Source organism: Periplaneta americana, chromosome 2 (genome assembly GCF_040183065.1).
Source record: "Periplaneta americana isolate PAMFEO1 chromosome 2, P.americana_PAMFEO1_priV1, whole genome shotgun sequence".
Classification (NCBI taxonomy): Eukaryota; Metazoa; Arthropoda; class Insecta; order Blattodea; family Blattidae; genus Periplaneta; species Periplaneta americana.
Window position 1 is genome coordinate 149129507 of NC_091118.1, and position 19870 is coordinate 149149376.

Genomic DNA, 19870 nt, shown 5'->3' on the forward strand with positions numbered 1-19870 from the left:
CTTTTATGCATATCTGCTACCAAGTTTAGGAGTCTTTGTTGGCGAAAGTGGAGATACGATGGGACACCCCCCTACTCTGTTGTTTGCAGAGTATATAACTCAAGTTTAGGGCGATTTGCAATTCAGTCTGCCCAGTCAGTAACACGACTGGTTGTTTGATTCCACACCGATCTCAGGACCATGATACTCTCGGTAAGTGGTCGGCAAGTGAAGCTCCTGTATTTATCGACGACGAATTGCGATACGCGTGTGAAGGCTCGTAAAAATGGAGTGATATTTCTAATAGGTGATTAAGCTGGGAGAAAAATTTACGGAATAATTGAACCTAAATTCAAAATTTAGAAATTGCTTCTTTGGTTTGGTAAATGTTGTACGAAATAAAAGTATTTTCAAATTGGAGGATGAAATCAATTGAAATAGTGGCAATTTTCATTCAAGAAACTAATCGTGTGTTGAAATTTTAATGTCGTAAATTGTTAATTGATGAACTTTTTCAGCTATAAATTTAGCGCTTTGATTTAAACAGTGGTCTTAGGAGGTCTTATCAACCCGATTCTTTACTTGTAAATGCCTAAAGTTTATTAAGAACCTGAAAAAGCATGTTCTGTAACATGAATATTAAATTATTATAAAGTTGCCCATTATTAATTAATTTTTATAATATAATATTTTTCTTTCACCCAAAGCTAATTTTGCTTCTGTACAGTTTGCTGTCAGCAGCATAATCTTATATTTAATCACGATAATCAGTATATCTGTCATTCCCATCCATCCATCCATCCATCCATCCATCCATCCATCCATCCATCCATCCTTTCTTTGACCTTCTCCATTCTAATTTTTGAATAGAACAACCAAACTGACTTTATTAATTTAATCATATTTCATGAATCTCCTGCATATATTTTCATGAAATTTTCTACACGTGGCCCTAAGAAGTATAAACAATTAAGCACACAGAATCTTTCACTCATAGCGTACTTTTAAAATGAAGAGTCCACTGCAAGAATGATGGATGTCACTTTCTTGTCGAAAATGAACCAAGACAGTCAATGCATAGCTTAAGACATAATATAGAATGTACATAGAGAGTTATATAGCATTAACACTGATAGTCATTGTCCAGTAATGATCGGAAAATCACAGTTCAGCTTTGAGCGCTAAGCATTTCAAACTTTCAATCGCTTCTCCTGCAAAATGTATTCTTGCAGTGGACTCTTCAAATAGTTATTGATTTACCTTACATGCAAATTGAAACTTTTTTGCACGACGGAAATATTCTCAGTGCGAGAAGAAGGACTGTGTTGAAATTGTACAAGAGTGCAAAAAAGTAAACACCACGCACAAGTTACATATATACAAAGTGGAAGTGAAATAGTTCTGCAGATTGAAAGGGACGATAGGGTACACTTAAATGAATAGAAAACCTATAATACGTTTTCTGATTAAATGCACGGTTAATTATAAAATTAAGTTGCAATTTTCAGCAGTTTGGCAACATCGCCGCTAAGACACTCGTCGTTCTCCTCGTAATACTGATGCAAGAGGTCAACGAACTGAGGTGCCAAGGTGAAGTACCCCGACCTCGCTCTCTGGCTACAACGTTGCAAGCTGGTCGCATCGGTTAGTTGCTTCAAATTAATGTTTTTTTAAATTGAATTTACACGAAAATCGTCCACGCTATTGAAATACGCCATAGGGATAACTAATTTTTTATTAGATTTTCTCTCGACATGGACAAAAGTCACAATCTTACTCGCAATAGTTACCAAATAAGAGGTTGTTAAACATTTCGGAAAAGTGAAACTCTTTTTTTTTTTCTGAAAAACTATGAACTTTTCTCCAATATAATATTACTTTTTTATGTATAAAACTTCAGCTATTCGCTCTGAAAATTTGCAGGGTTATTTCACTTCCACCTGTAGTCTATATATTTATACTCATTATCATAACAAAGAGAAAAAATTTTTAGAAGAAATTTATTCTATTCTCATAATAAGAATATAACATATACTATATTCTACTCTCATAATAAGAAAATATGCTATATTAAAAATAACAATCTCTAGGGGTGCTATGCATAGACATTTCATTAGCCCGTGCTACGAGCGTGCTAAGTTAGCCCCGGCTATCGACTGATTACTTGTATAGAATTCATAACATATATCATATCATATATCATATATCATATCATGCAGACGACGTTCAATTGTATATTTCAGCCCGTCCCGACGCACTAAACGATAGCATTAATAGTCTGAATGAAGATCTTGATTCCATCTCTTCCTGGTCTCAACAATTTGGGCTTAACCTAAACGCATGTAAATCACAGGCTATTCTGTTCGCGAACCGTAGATTAATTCCTGAAGTCAACGACCTGAATATTCCACCTGTGAAACTGAATAAAACAATCATCCCGTTTAGCTCTACCGTCAAAAATCTCGGAGTACATTTCGAATCTAATCTCAATTGGGATACGCATATTAAATATACATGTAAGAAGGCATTCTCTATTCTCCATTCACTAAAAAGATTGTATCATTATCCAACTAAATTAAAACAGACGCTGGTACAGACACTCATTCTACCTCACTTCGATTATTGCGACGTTTTGTTCAGTGATCTCAGGATTGATTCCGCTCAGAAACTACAGCGTGTTCATAACGCGTGCGTCCGCTTCATTTGTAATGTTCGATACTATGATCATATCTCACCTTCTTTCAAGAAGTTATCGTGGCTTAGGTTACATGAGAGGAGAAATCTGCACTCACTTTCTCTCTTATATCGAATTATGCACTCTTCATCCCCCTGTTATTTATTCGCTCGATTTCATACTCTCTCTCGCTATCATAATATTAATACTCGATCACAACGCGATAACACGCTAGAAATTCCACTTCACGCATCGTCTCTGTATTCCTCATCCTTCACTGTTGCTACCTCTAGTCACTGGAACTCTCTGCCGCCTGAAGTCAAGGGCTGCCGAACATTGAATTCTTTCAAATCCAAGTTAGAAAATTATCTTATGACGAGTTGCCAAACTAACTTACTAGCCTATTATGAAAAGTGTTGTATTGCATGTTTCCACGTATTCACATTTTTTTATGTTCTAATGATATTCAACTTATTTTATATTTTTGTTTTCATATTTTCCGATAATGTTATATCTCTAATGTGATAAGTTGAGCTATATATAATCTTAATTTTCCTTATTGTGTGTACTTAGAAATATTGTATTCACTGTATACTTTGTACTGCACTATTTTATTACTACTATTAGTATTATTATTATTATTATTATTATTATTATTATGAATAATTGTCTTTTTTTTGTATGCCTCATTTATTTTGACCTGCTGTTCAAATATTATTATGCTTTTTTCTTTCTTTCTGTATGTTATATATTATGTCTGATTTCTTCTTATTTGTTGCTTATTTATTATTATTATTATTATTATTATTATTATTATTATCTTATTCAGTTTTGTGTGTAAAATTGTAGTGTAATTTGTAAATTTGTAGTGTTTTTGTAACGCAGTCTTTACTCCTGGTTGAGTGTTAGAGAAGGCCGTATGGCCTTAACTCTGCCAGGTTAAATAAATAATAATAATTATTATTATTATCATATCATATATCATATCATATCATATCATATCATATCATATCATATCATATCATATCATATCATATCATATCATATCATATCATATCATATCAGAATGTCTATGAATATGGCCCTAGGAGATTAAGTAGGTAGTGAATCTATTTTTAACATTAGTAGTAATAACGTTCTGTTTCTATGGTAACAAGTGATAGGGATAACTAATTCTTTATTAACGTGCGCCGTGGAGTGTGCGATAAAATTGAGGTCTTCTTTGGAATAACAACTGAACATAGGTTACGTCGTTTTTTCCGTCTCCAGCATATATTGAATCCTTAATAGCACATTTCTCTCTTGAGAAAATATTATGTCCCTTCAGCAAATACAGCGCCTTTGGAAATATGTGAATGTCATTCTGTGCAATGCTCTTATATCAGATCTAAAATGTTCGATGCTTTGTATCTATAATTCAAGATTTTGTAGTTAAGTTAGTATTCCAGAGAACACATCAGTTACTTTATTTCACGGTCTTCAGAAAAGGATTACCCCTACTTTTCAAATTATTTGAAAACCCCTAGTTTTTGTTATGGTAATAAGTGAAATATAATACGGTAAATATAATGAAAAAATTACCACATAATTGGAATAAAAAGTTTTGTACACTGGCGTTCAAAGATATCTGTCCTACAAATATCTGATCGTGTAAGCGAACTCTCTACCCACTGGATAAGTCAAAACCAACGATATAACAAATTGACAAACTTTGAAATAGTTGCATTAGTTCTCAATAGGTGGCACTTTCATTGGAATGGGGAAAAAGTGTTTGAAAAATGGTGATGTTGATTGAGCATAAATTATTCTAATAATTGACGGTATTAGCAATTTTCTTCTCAACCTAGTTCTTTTTACGATCATTGGAGAGGAATGAAATTTTGAATTCTATAATGCGGGTTTTTTTATGAACCATTGGCGACACTGACTGTGATATTCGCCATCTATTCATGGAAGTAATAACTAAAGAAGCCACACTTACACGAATAAAGTATCGATCACATCGATTAGTAGGGATCAGATATCTTTGAACGCCAGTGTACAGACATTCTCCGATTTCGTCTACCTCTACTGATAAACTTTGGTTTATTTAGCTTAAATATAGGGTATTTCAAAAGTCAGTTCAAACATTAAACAGCTATAAATATTATAATATATTATATGAGATAGGGAAAAAACAAAAACATCACAGTGTTGGGCAAACAATGGGATTTATAAAACATTGGGAAGATGTCCGCCGTTCTCTTGTTCAACGTACAACATTCTGTCTGCGACACAATGCACAGCATTTTGCAGATGTCTTGGAATATTGGCAATTTCTTGCGAGATGGAATCTTTCAGTTGCAGTAGGGTTGTTGGATGTGTCAGGAAAACTCGTTCTTTAAGGTAACCCCACAACCAAAAGTTGGCCGGATTGAAATCTGGAGATCGCAGTGGTCACATTGTTGGAAGTGCCTACTGTTGACTTTGGGCGGAAAACGAACCTCAATTACGCGTGTTAACTCCACCATTAATTTTTAGTAGGTTATTTTACGACGCTTTATCAACATCTTAGGGTAATTAGCGTCTGAATGAGATGAAGGTGATAATGCAGGTGAAATGAGTCCGGGGTCCAGCACCGAAAGTTACCCAGCATTTGCTCATATTGGGTTGAGGGGAAAACCCCGGAAAAAACCTCAACCAGGTATCTTGCCCCCACCAGAAATCAAAACCGCTACCTGGTTTCCCGGTCAGACGCGCTAACCGTTGCTCCACAGGTGTGGACAGTAGTGGAATAAGACAGACTGTTACAGTAAACAGGGAGCGGTACTATAGCATGTTAAAAATCTTCGTCATCCCTGGACTCAGGAATCACAATATGGAAAACATAATCTTCATGCAAGATGGCGCTCCACTCCACATTTTTATTCCTACAGAACAATTAATTACGCAGATGTTTCGAGAGCGTGTCATCAGTAGATACCGGTACTTTCCAACAATGTGGCCTCCGCGATCTCCAGATTTCAATCCGACCGACTTTTGGTTGTGGGGTTACCTTGAAGAACGAGTTTTCCTCACATCCAACAACCCTACTGCAACTGAAAGATGCCATCGCGCAAGAAATTGTCAATTTTCCAAGACATTATCTGCAAAATGCTGTGCATGGTGTAGCAGACAGAATCTGTACGTTGAACAAGAGAACGGCGGATATCTTCCCAATATTTTGTAAACCCCGTTATTTGCCCAACACTGTGGTGTTTTTGTTTTTTTTGCTATCTCCAATGTTATAATATTTATAGCGGTTTAATGTTTGAACTGACTTTTGAAATGGCCTAAAGTTTAGTAGAAAAAATTAATATCTATCATATAAAGAAAAAAATATATATTTCACATATTAATTTTATCATATCTGAATAGTTCTATCACATTAATGCAAACTTATTCACATGCACGTAATAACAATATTTAAGAGAAAGTACGTGCAAAATATCAGAAGTGTAGCTTGAATCATTTCTGAGAAAACGAAAGATACGTTTATACAAATGAAAATTAATGAAAATGTAGGCCTAAATAACAAATTTTTAGTTGGCGTTTAAATCGACGCGCGGTCTATTAAAAATACAATTTTATAGCCTAAAATATTCGTAATAATGTAAAACATACACAGCCTATATTACAAGAGAGATCCATTTTTAAAACTAAAGCCCGAAAATGTGAATTTTGGTCATCTAGACTATTCAGTTATTTTAAGATCAATAATAATGATGATGATAATAATAATAATAATAATAATAATAATAATAATAATAATAACCTGAGACGTTCGCATCTAAATTCTGACGTTCTTCCGTCTGAGCTATGGGAGCTAAAGTAAAGAAGTATATGCGGAAAAATTGGTCCAATCCCCCTCCAAGACGTCCTGATGATTTGTGGAAGCTCGTCCACGACGTCTGAGAAGTCGTGGCTGAGAACAGTCGCTATTTGAAAAGACTAGTCAATTCCATTCCCACTCGACTGCAAGATGTGATCGAGATGGGAGGAAGATGGATTAAATATTGAATCGTGGCTTTTTGTTCTGTTTTTTTTTTAACTTTTAACTGTTTGAATTTTCTAAGGCAGACGCCAATAAATTTGTTTTGTTTATGCCACGAAAGATATTTTTGTTGAGAATAAAATTTTTCTTTCTTTTCTTTTTTTTCTTTCTTTCCTTTTTTTTCTTTCTTTCTTTCTTTCTTTCTTTCTTTCTTTCTTTCTTTCTTTCTTTCTTTCTTTATTTCTTTCCATTTGCAGCTATGTCATAATAAATAATGCTAAAGTCATGGCATAAGACATTTATGAACCTGATGTTAATTACTAATTACAGTGGTGGTGATTCTATACCAGTGATAAGTTCACAGGGTTAACGACTTCGAAGCTGGATATCTGGTTCTAATGAAGTGCATAGGTAGCAATATAATGTGGGGGCATGAGATAGTTACTCTGCCTGCCATAATAAAATTTACTTCAACTAAATTCCCCAATGAAAAAAAAAAAAACGTACAAAATAATAATTTAAAGAGGCTGTTCTAGGAAAATCTAAACAAGCGAGTATTTGTCTTAAATATAAACATAATTAAATTGTTCTCTTGTTAAATTCATACAAAATTTTACAGTACCGTACTGATTTTTACATTCCGTTCTACACCTTAAGGCAGGGGGACGCAGCAAAATAATGTGAGGAAAAGAGGGGCCTCATCATCAAAAAGGTTGAGTAACACTGTAATGTAGACGACTCAGAGTTCTGTATAAGGGGCACCGAAATCTCCACAAATTCCTGCTTGCCTGAAGGAGATGTGACGACTTATACATATCAAGAGAATTATGCCAGAAGAACGTATCAACAAAACTGCAAGTTTATATTAGAGCCATTTAAATATGTGATGATTTTTGCTATCCTTGTCTGCATAACAAGGTATTTTCTTTGATTCTTTCTCATGTCCATGGTAATGCTCCAAAAATTGTTCTTAAACATAAATAGGTCCCAACAAAATATTTTAATAACGCAACAAAATTTGTTGATACACCCTTCCAATATGATGACCTCGATATAGTTTATAGATGTATGAGGAACTTCAGATCACTACCAGAAATAAGTTACGTAGATTAAAAAAATGGACAGGAATGCGTAATGTAACGGATGGTGGAATCGGCATTGTTAGCACGCAGCTCATTCCATTACGGGTGCACAAAAATCTTCTTTGGCTGCAGTGCATAGGGATGCTATGTCCCGTCCTATAGGCACATCTGTACCTCTATTTATCTATCGATAGGTATTGATGGTTTATAGTGAGATTATAATATCTTATTTTGAAATTATCAGTAGTACTGTGAATTCAGACCGTTGAAGGAATAGTTATAAAAGTAATGAATGACTTTTGTGAAAATTCGACTAATAGTAATTTAGAACTAGTGACCGGTAATTCCTTAAGAAAGAGGAACAGGAGCATACTTAGTAGACTTTAATGGTGATTCTTCTCTGCCGGCAGCGGTAGAAGATTAAACTTAAATCGAAAACAAAAGTAGAAATACCAGTAATACTGTAGATAGTACGTAAAATATCCGAGGTGAAGAATTTTCCTTTGATACGAACTGTGGGACTTGCATTTATCTGATTATTTTACAGAAAAAACTATCGTAAATAAAATGTTATAAGAAGTAAATCGCTATTGTGTGCGCTTAATTTAAAATAAAGTTTGTTCTGTAGGTACGCACTTCAAGTGGGTATAATGATTAGTAAATAGGTATTGAATATGAATGAAATAGTCTAATAACACAAAATAAATCTCTGTACACAAACATACTAGTATACATAATACCTGAAACCACTTTTTCAATACCAGGGATGTTGAGACACGTTGTATTTTCGTGCAAAACCAGAAAAGACAATTTCACAGCATTTCGACATTTTCTCTTCCAAACTTCCTATAATAAAAACAAAGAAATAATGGCCTTATATTCCAGTAAATACCTTAGGCCTAACTACTTAGCATAAAAATGTTAGAAAAAAGTAAGTGAACCCCGTTTGCTTCGAATTTAAATATTAAGATATCTCACGTCGTTATCCCGCGTCATAATCTTTCCAAACAGCCTTCTCTTCATCATTCGTAGACATTTCGCTAGCCCGCGCTACGAGCGTGCTAAACTAGCCCCGGCTATCGACTGGTTACTCCTACGGGATTCATATCCTATCATATATCATATATCATATCATATCATATCATATCATATCATATCATATCATATCATATCATATCATATCATATCATATACCGGTATCATATCATATCATATCATATCATATCATATCATATCATATCATATCATAGCCCTCGGTAGCGCAGTTGGTATAGCGCTGGCCTTCTATGCTCGAGGTTGCGGGTTCGATCCCGGCCGAGATCGATGGCATTTAAGTGTGTTTAAATGCTACAGGCTCATGTCAGTAGATTTACTGGCATGTAAAAGAACTCCTGTGGGACAAAAATTCCGACACACCGGCGACGCTGATATAACCTTTGCAGTTGCGAGCGTCGTTAAATAAACCATAATTTATATCATATCATGTCATATCATATATCATATCATATATCATATCATATCATATCATATCATATCATATCATATCATATCATATCATATCATATCATATCATATCATATCATATCGCTAACACTGGTTTATGAATACGACAAACGTTAGTTCGCTGATCATCCACGGAAGCCCGCGCTAAGAATGTTTATGAATGCGGCACTCTACAAATGCATTGTCTTTCATGATCTCTCGTATTTGTGGCCCCACAAAAATGACCTTTTTTTTTTTTTTTTTTTAAATTTTGCTGATGAAATCTTGGGAAATTTTTCACACAAACACTTGAATTCCCTAAAATTTGTCTTCGTCTTAGCTTTAACAATACCTTTAATTAAGCCTAATTTAATATGGAATGGAGGGAGAAATATATTCTCCGGATTCACTAAAGATACATTCTGAACACTGTGTCTTCCTAGTTCATACACGTTCCTCAGTTCCCAATCTCGTTTCTCACAATGTACACCTGTAGCACGGCTATCCCATAGGCATAGGAAGGAGCAGAACTTCGTGAAGCCTCCTTGCATTCCCCTGAGGATCCCCATGATTTTCAAATCACAAATACTCCACTGGTGAATATTATATTGTATGGCGTCCAAGAGTACTTTCATGTTGTCATAAGTCTCCTTCAAATGGACTGAGTGGTCTATCGGAATAGGCGGTTTTGTATTCCCATTATGCGGCAGAATTACTTTCATACTTCGCGCTGAGAAATCAATGAAAAGTCTCCAGTCACGTGCAGATTGGTCCTGTTTAGCTGCTTGAAGAGGCCGTTAACGTCATTGTAGAACACCATTGGACCATCAACCGTAAAAAAAAAACTTAGCGACCTACCGCAGACAACTTGGTGGAGAAGTCAGTAGCAATCACCAGAAAAGTACTTAGGTATTGTAGACAATTATTATGAGAATTTTAAACTTTGAAAAATGAAAGCCATTATATCCTGGTTTTTTATAATTTTTTTTTCTGAAAATTGTACGTAAAATGAGTCCTCTCCAAAACTATACCTCATATGGGAAGGCTGGTTATATATTTGAAATCAGCATGTCGATTTTAGTAAAATCTACCTGTTTTTATTTCTGATGATTTTTACTTGTAGACAGTGTTATTAATTGTCATTATTGATTATAGTTAGTTACCACTGTCAACGGTATTTACCCATTTGCAGTGTGCATGCATACATACGTACATACATACATACATACATACATACATAATCGAGTGGTCTAAGGCGTCGAACCTGAGATTAGAGTTACAAAATTAACGTTGATTCGTGTCCTCGTGAGGGAAGACAATTTCTCGTGAAATTTTGTTCAGTGTATGGGATCGGTGTCCACACCGTATCGTGATTAATTCTGTAGTTTCAATATAATTTAAATATTATTCAGATGTTATGTAATATAATAAACATAATAGGATTAAAACTTACACGAATATGTTCAACCACATAGTGAGTTATTGGATTCAACTTACGTAAATTTTACCCAGAAAGTAGTAGAAACAGACAAAACTTTTTAAGAGTTTTGAGAAAGAAATTGAATCCATTTGTTTTGACTCTAATTCCATTATAGGGGAATTAAGAAAATTCTAAAAAAATAAATCAGTAATACATTACAAGTTGTTCTCAAAATAGCACTTACATTATTAACAAATAGAAGAAAAAAATACATTTTTTTAACCTCTTAGTATAGTCCTTTGTCGTTTTCCTAAAAATTACGTCAATAATTCATGCACTTAAAAAAAGAGATTAAATTATGTGATAGTACTACAATTTCAATCTATGTATTTGTGTTACATTACTGTTCTCCTAACTTCTAAACAGTGTGAATTTTTATTAATTTAAATATTGACTTAAAATGAATTAATTAGTTAAACATTAAGTTATTACATATATGCGGTGATGTTTTGGAAAGTAATTTTAACTTAGATCCTGTCGATAGTTTCAAAGTAACTATTAAAAATTAATTAAATATAACTTCTATCTTCAAGTTGAAATGCAAAGATTTCTCGAATAAATGTAATGTATATCTGGAGTAGATAAATCAACTCCGTTACGCGACAGTCCATGGACAGCTAAGGCCTACTAGTTGACTGCTGGTAGACTTTTGAATAACTGTATACAGGTTGTTAAAAATTAAATATTTTGAGAGGTGGTAGTACTCATCAAAACAAGAAAAAAGTCTAACAAATATGAGCTATAAAATTAATGCATTCCATTATATGAGTAAGTTTACTTGTTCATCAACACATTAGGAGATATTCAACGTTATTTCCATTAAAAAATATTGAATAGTGTGAAAGAAAGTAGTAGTCGTCAAAACAAGAAAAAAGTATAATAAACATAGGTCCTATAATTAATATCTTCCGAGATATGAGTACTTGTTCATCAACATCTTTGGAGATGCTTAATGTGACTTCCATTGAAAAAAAGGAAGCATCCAATATTCTGAGAGGCAGTGTTTATTTTTTAATTTATTTTAATTGTCCTATGTAATAAACCCTATTTCATCCTGAGGTATATTAGGGTTATAATTGGCATCAAAATACATATTTTATAACCAATAAACAATAATAAAGTGATAATACAAAATAGTAGTCACAGTTACAATTCACATGAATTATGTAGAAGCATGTACATTAGTGAAAGAATGGCTCCTGTTAAACATTAATTAGATGTTTGAGGGATAATCAATGCAAAAGATATTCAAGAATGTCTAACTGTTTCAAAGTAAATACTTGACTTTAAAGAGATAATCAATAGTAGATTTTTTATTTATTTATTAAAACAAGAAAAAAGTTGAATAAACACGGGTTCTAAAATTAAATTTTGTACGAAACAAGGGCTTCGAAATTCATATTGTAAGAACAGTGTATCTTCTAATGTGAGCACTTCACTTGTTTCTTTTTGGGCACACAATATCAAATTGGAAATGCAGTAAATAAAAGGATATCAGAGTGTGATTTCCTAAGACGTAGGGCAGAAGGATGTGTTACAGTGAATGGAAATCACATTGAGCATGTTTCGTAATGTTGATGAACAACAATTCATATCGCAGAAGGTATTGATTTTGGTACCCGTGTTTATTACACTTTTTTATTATTTTGATTAATATTACCATCTCTCAAAATTAGCGTAGTTGGTATAGCGCTGGCCTTCTATGATCGAGGTTGCGGTTTATATCCCGGCCGAGGTGGATGGCATTTAAGTGTGTTTAAATGCGACAGGCTCATGTCAGTAGATTTACTGGCGTATAAAAGAACTCCTGCGGGATAAAATTCCGGCACACCGACGACGCTGATATAACCTCTGCAGTTGCGAGCGTCGTTAAATAAACCATAAGTTAATTTAGATTTTTTTCTCTCAAAATACTGAGGTGAACCACAATCCAACCAATACGAGTGTAACGTGTGGTTATAGCTGGCTTGCGAAACCGGTTTTTACTACTCACTGTAGCTCTCCAAACTAATCACGATGCTCGGTGGGCATCTCTTCCATACATTGGCCAAAATTTTATGAGAAGACTTCTTCTCCATGAGTTCTCGAACCAGTGCTCAGTCCATATCACTAGTCCAAGACAGGACGCCTTAGACCACGGAGCTATGGCAAGGGACCCTGAGTAATCAGAGGCTTCGAGACTTTGGACCCGATGCAATAAGTTTACTGTGCATGCACTATAGGTTGTTGACTCGCTGCAGGTAGATAGAGATGTGTTGAGGTAACAACGTTGCTATTTAGAGTAGAGTACGGTAGTATGGGGAAACATACATATGTACATTCTGAAAGTAAATATACATTACACAATGTCAAAAGAATGTGAAAAGCATTTATTCTCCTGTCTTTTATAAGCATTTGTGTTTAATTATACACAGTGTTAATGGTGGAAATAAGCATGTAGCAATTTTAATTTTTTCACTATTGGTTGTCTTTAGGAAGTGCAGTTACAATACCGAATTGCAATGTACCTACAAGATACATTCTCAGTATCTCAAACGTAAATCTTTTTCTGTTATCTGCCAAAGTTTGTACTGTAGAAAGCTGCGCTCTACATCGCATGACGTGATAGGAGCAAAACGAAAAAACCTAACATCATTGCAGTCTCTAAGAGACAGTCCTTTATTTTCGGGTGACTCTGTGTCCATTAATTTGCTGTTTATGTTGCACAATGTTCCATATCCGTTATTTTTACATAAAATTGATTTCCACTTCTGTTTTACACATTCAGTAACCGTTGTACTTGATGTCTCATTAATTATCTGCATCATTTTCTAAATTAATTTCAGGGCTTCCGACACCTCATGCTCTGACTTTTCTAACTGTGTAATAGTTACAGACACAGTTTGTATGAAAACCAAATTACTCGTCAGAACCTTCAAATCCAGAGCGTTTCCTTTGCGTATTTGTTGGCATTCATTCTACAGTACCTCCACCCACTGTACTGTTTACCACTATACTCAGTACGCCGTTATGCGGATTTCCCACTGAACTGCTCTATTGGGTCCGAAGTCTCGAAGCCTGGTAATCATGTTTATCAACATATCCGAGGTTCGTAGTACAAACCGGACTGAGGGCTATAAAACCCCTTGGTATGCCTTCTGTTATGAAAGGAGTGGAGCTAGGGGGAGGACCGCGTTGTATATTTACGGGAGCAAAAAAATCCTGTTCCTGAATAAGAGAAATTCAGGAAATATTTTTCTGGTCATTTCTTGTTCCTGTAAAAATTTGGAGGCAATACAGTGGACACACATGGGTGACCGAATTTCTCGTTGTTTATCCCACCATCCTCCTATAATCCCTGTCGTCTTTGGAACCATTGCTACATTTTAACATGTAACGTATATATTCGACCTATACTAATAAAAAATATGAAAGGATTTTTTTGAACGGAAATTCGAATTCGATTGCCATGGAAGTGCTCCGTCATATCCGATAAATTGGACAATGTGAACGAGTCCATTTCTATACACAAGGGGATTCCGCATATACAGAATGTACCGTAAGTAATGTCATTAATTTAAGGGGTTTATTCTTTAAGATATTTCAAATAAAAATGTAAATGCAATTTGGCTCGTTTTTGCTTCCTTTTCGAGGTAAAAATTATTTTATATGAAAGGCTTTCATAGCGTGTTTTGGGAAAGCCATTGATTTAATTCTCAATATGCTTAGTCAGTTTTTAGAGAGCAGTGAATTATGTAAATTATTTATTGCAACAATTTTATTTTCGTCCTTTAAATGTGCAGAAATTTGATCCGAACAAATGTAACATTGTAAAATTCTTTTTCAGAACGGAAATTTACATTTGTTCGGATCAAATTTCTGCACATTTAAAGGACGAAACTAAAATTCTTTCAATAATTTGTCATAAAACATTGCTCTATTAAACTAACTGAGCATATTGGGAATTAAATCAGTGGTTTTCCCAGAACACATTATGACATGTTTCAATTTTTATCTCGAAAAGGAAGCAAAAAAAGAGCAAAATTATATTAAATTTTTTCTTTGAAATATCTCAAAGAATAAACCCCTGAAATTAATGACATTACTTACTGTTCACTTTGTATACATACTCTACTTGGAAGAATTTATTATAATCTATGGGGGTTGAAATATATTTAAAATGCTATTCAGTTGTGCTTTGACATGATCCCGAAACATACACGTGCACAATTCATCCGTAAGTATACAGTGTGTCCCAAAATACTATACGGTACATACGGAATGTCAATTCAAAATAAAAATGTAATGTAATGTGCTCAATGCGGCGGTTTTCGAGAGCCAGGCACAAGTAAATGAATGCGTTCCAACCAGTTCCGATGCAAATGCTGCAGCATGTCCATCACATGCCAAGCTTCGACGATGCGGGCTTGCAGATGTTGCGAGTCCCGGAAAAATCCTAATAGACCACTTAAGATGACCCCAGAGGTAAAAATCAAGGGGTGTGATGTCTGGGGAGCGGGTTGGCCACATTGAACACATTATGTGACATTTTTATTTTGAAATGGTATTTCCTATTTATTCAGATGTTTGGGACATTTTGTAGAAACATAAAACAAGAGTCACATTATACACAAACACAGACTCATATAAATAACAATAACAGTATTTACACGGTATTAGCATGTGCTTATATACTGTAAACCAGTTAATTTTTAATTGCCTGTGGCTCAAAAACAATTCCTTATTTGTCCTCTTAATAGTGCATTATGTTTTAATGCATAATTATTGACTAATTATTAAGACTAATTCGCATTTGTAGAGGCAAAGCCACTATCCTCTAGTATAATTTAAAAGAAAAATAACTCTGCAATACATCGATATGATTTTTTTTTCTTTTGTGAACAAACTGTATTTTTCTTTTTTTTTTTTTTTATCAACTTCTTTCAAATCTTCTTGACTTTTGTGAAGTTCTACTAAACAGAATAACATGTTATATATTAGTCAAAATTAAATTATTTTAATACACTGACAGGCGCAAAAGCGGAACACTTCAATTTTCTTACTTTTTATTATAAGATCTAAGTTAATACTATTGGAAACCATATCTACCGAAAATATTTCGGTTACCATAATAATATACAGACCTTTTTCCAACATTTAGTTTAGTGAACAATTCAATTGTTTTTACTAGGAAACATACACTGTTTGTAACTTTATATAAAAAATAAGTATTTCGCTTTTTGTGCCTGTGTGTGTATAATTATTAAAAATTATTGAAATCGACTACAGTTATTGACTTGAAAACATAGTGTTTGGATGTCATTTACGCATTGCCGTCAGTGGCAGCCACTTGGAACGCCTTTTGTGATACTTGTAAGGGTTTGTGGAATGTAAAGTCTAATGTAAGTGAAATTACAACACTGTAAGAGTTTGATTTTAGCTAAAGTTATTTTATTATTTAATCAGTGTTATTTCCTTGTTTTGGTTTCGGTCGTAAAGTGACGTTTCACATTACTTGTACCTACTGTATCCGATTTAATGCATTTTATAATTCCTCAGATTCTGTAAAACGTGTTCAGATACTCCGTGTTTACATTACTACATTATGTTACATAGTTCAGTATTTCATAATATATGTTAACATTTGTGTAATTTGGACAAGCGAACACTTGACTACTCTCCAGAGTGAATTTCTTGCACATTTCAGGTGTTCATCGGTCTCTCGGCACTTTCAGCCGCTTCAGCAGTCGGTTTCGGGTACGTCCCAGTACCAGAGCCGATTCCGGTTAAGTACCCAGTGGACAGACCCGTTCCATATCCCGTGCCAAAGCCAGTGCCTATCCCTGTGGATCATCCAGTGTTCAAAGCATATCCAGTGCCTATCACTATACCGAAGCTCTACCCGTATGCTGTCGCAAAACCGGTTCCTTTCCCAGTTAAGATTCCAATACCCAAACCGTACCCTATTCCGATTCCTTTACCAAAACCTTATCCTGTGCCCGTACACATCAAAGTACCGTTTCCAGCACCCTTTCCTGTTCCCGTACCAAAGCCTTACCCAGTTGTAATTCCGAAAAAAGTACCATTTCCCTTACCTTTCCCTGTGAAAATCCCAGTACCAGCTCCTTTCCCGATTAAAATCCCAGTCGCTGTGCCAGTTCCCAAACCCTACCCTGTCATAATCAAAGTGCCAATTGATCGTCCATACCCAGTACCAAAACCATACCCAGTGCCAGTACCGGTGCCCAAACCTTACCCAGTACCAAAACCGGTACCAGTACCAGTCGATCGTCCCTACCCTGTGCCTGTACCCAAACCATATCCAGTGCAGGTTATCAAGCAAGTGCCTGTGCCAGTACCATATCCTAAGCCGTATCCTGTAGACAAGCCAGTGCCCTACCCCGTTAAGATCCCAGTTGATCGCCCATACCCGGTCTCTGTGCCTAAACCTTATGCAGTGCCAGTGGCCAAACCAGTGCCTTTCCCAATTGACAAGCCAGTCCCGTTCCCAGTTAAGGTGCCAGTGGAGAAGCCAGTGCCTTTCCCAGTTGCGAAGCCTGTAGCAGTGCCCGTGCCTTATCCAATGAAGAGCAAATATTACTATTAAATGGGTCTCAGTTAGTGAGAAGAAATGAAGAATTTATGTCAACACTGAGAAAAATACAAAAAAACTTATTCCTTTAATTTAAATGGATTGACTCCTTCCTATGAATACAATTTATGTGTGTGTTTTGTTGGTGTGTGCACGTGACTGTAAAATAACCACAATGATGAACGTTGTTACGCTGTGAATAAAGTTAGTGTTTTAATTTGAAAGTTTAAGTCATTACTCCCGAAATTACACGTTAGGACGAAGAACTGGTCGACTGAGTGAAATATTTAACGGTTATCACAAAGACAAGACTTAATGATCACGAGGTAACCCCCCTCCGAAAAAAAAACGACATTTCAGTTTACTCGTTCCATCCAATACATCAGCCCGGACCATTCTGTTGTATAATTCGTCTTATCACATGTTGGAAGTACATTGTTGTACTGCGTGTGTTATAATTTTCATCTTGGTCTGCAGTGAATCTTGAGGAAGAAAGAAAGTTATTATTTATGTTTCGCTCTGTACAGACTGTCGACAATGGTCGTATATTATTTTTGTAAATACGCAAGTACAACTTGAACTGTAATAAAGAGTTTGGAAGAAAACAGTTATATTGTTGTGCATTGTTATTGTTACGTAGATGTTTGTTTATTGATAATGGAAGTTCATTATTTCTTATATTGGTTTTTCATGTTCCACTCTATGTTTTGAATAATAGCGTTCCATTTTAGCTAATTGGATCATCGTTTATAGATGTGCGTGCATTTCTATTTCCAGTGGGTTGGAATGGAATGGAATTTACGGGAGGGAGACACTGTGACACAATACTGCGACCTGTTATGATCTATTGTGCTCGGTTGACTTCACTAATATAGTAATAATTATTTTATAATTTTAGTCTACAACTTATCAATTAATACAGAAACAATTTTCCGTTATTTCACATTTAATGTAACGTTTCGATGAGATGGTTCCGACGTCTGAATCTACATTCTTCTCTTAACGTCATGTCATATACACCTCATCGGTACGAGTGACTGATTAACAAACATACAAAATGCCAATACTTGCATTATTTTATAGGCTAGACCCATAGGCGGAGTTATGGGGGGGCATGGGGGAGCATTGCTCCCCCCCCCAAACTTGTCTCAACTTTTTTTTCTATTAACATTATAAAATATTGAATGCAAAAGACTTTTCTTGCTTTTGTTCATGATTAAGTTTCTGTGCTTAAATTGACGAATTAATGTCTTCAGATCATGTGTCTAGACTATAATATTTATTTTAAATTTCAAGAATTTCTATACCTGTTTCTTTTGTAACAGCCAGTACTCCTGTGTTAGAAGTTTGCAGCGGCCATCTACTGAATTAGGTGTTAGTGAAAAAAGAAAAAAAAAAAACACCATAGTCCCACGTTAAAGGAGTGGAAATTTTCAGTAGTTTTCATTAAAGAACCATAGTCCAAAGATTTTTTTATGTGAAAACAGCCATTTTCCAGGAAGATGGTACGATGGTAACATTTACAAATAATATCCCATTGATATACAAAAGCAAGAAAAGTCTTTTGAATTCAATATCTTGTAATGTTAATAGAAAAAAAAAAAAAGAGTTCAAATTTGGGGGGCGGCAGTGCCTCCACATACCTTCTCATAACTCTGCCTATGGTTATGCCCTATTATAATTTGTATTATACCTACAGTTGAAGCCCTATACAACTGGTCCGAAACATTGTGGATATGGATGTAACACTGTAAGAAACCTGCACCCCAAAACTACCTTTATTAAATGATCATATTCCGATATACTGTACCACGGTCAAGCTATAACGGGGGGGAAAAGTAAATGATATTCCCCGTAATCTCGTTATATCGGAATTCTATGGTTTTGCTTTGCCCCTCCAAGGAAACGGTTCTCTTTTCGCCTTTGTTCTGACCATGGTATCATTAAGGGATTTAAGTTCAAATTTTAAAAATTTAAACTTTTGATTGTTAATACGTGCATAATTTTTCAGATTGAAACTGGTTATGCAACATCAAATGATTTAAATAGTGTGGTCGTCTTTAAAAGACTAGTTTATAAACTTACTTATGTTTTTATCACATGTTAAAAATGACTTAGAACCACACCTTATATAATTTCATATTGATGTTAAACACATTTTTAATTTGGTTTATGCTCGACCATGCCGAAATGTAGTAATTATACACCTGGTAGCAGTACTTTAATGCATGTCATTAAAGTACACCTATTCATTAAAGTTCAGGTTTTCGATTATTCTCGGATATGCAATCGAAAGACGAGGGAAACGTCACGGAGGCTGGAAATCCAATACTGTCGCAGAAGGTTATGTTCTGTTACTATAATAATTAGCGTTAATTGTAAATAATATTCAAATAAATTCAATCTGCCATCTCGTTTTTCAATTCTAAATCAATTTCCAGGTTATACCAAAATTAGTTCATGTTATTCTCTACATCAAGGTCAATGACATTATTGTTCCTCGGAAAAAATCAATACTTTCGCGTCTGCGCACATCTCACACGAGCTATGCACAAGATCACTTCCGATCTTGAGTCAGATACAAATAAAA

General features: G+C 34.9%; 2 protein-coding genes across 2 annotated transcripts in view; one reads left to right on the plus strand and one right to left on the minus strand.

Annotated features, from left to right (window-relative positions):
- Window positions 1-19870, minus strand: part of LOC138694697 (angiotensin-converting enzyme-like) — a 197051-nt gene that overhangs the window by 35397 nt on the left and 141784 nt on the right. The window lies entirely within an intron of this gene.
- LOC138694695 (tetra-peptide repeat homeobox protein 1-like) lies at window positions 36-17891 on the plus strand. The gene is made up of 2 exons (XM_069818681.1): window positions 36-192; window positions 16396-17891. The coding sequence occupies exons 1-2, from the start codon at window positions 181-183 to the stop codon at window positions 17293-17295; spliced, it is 912 nt and encodes a 303-aa protein (XP_069674782.1). The 5' UTR covers window positions 36-180; the 3' UTR covers window positions 17296-17891.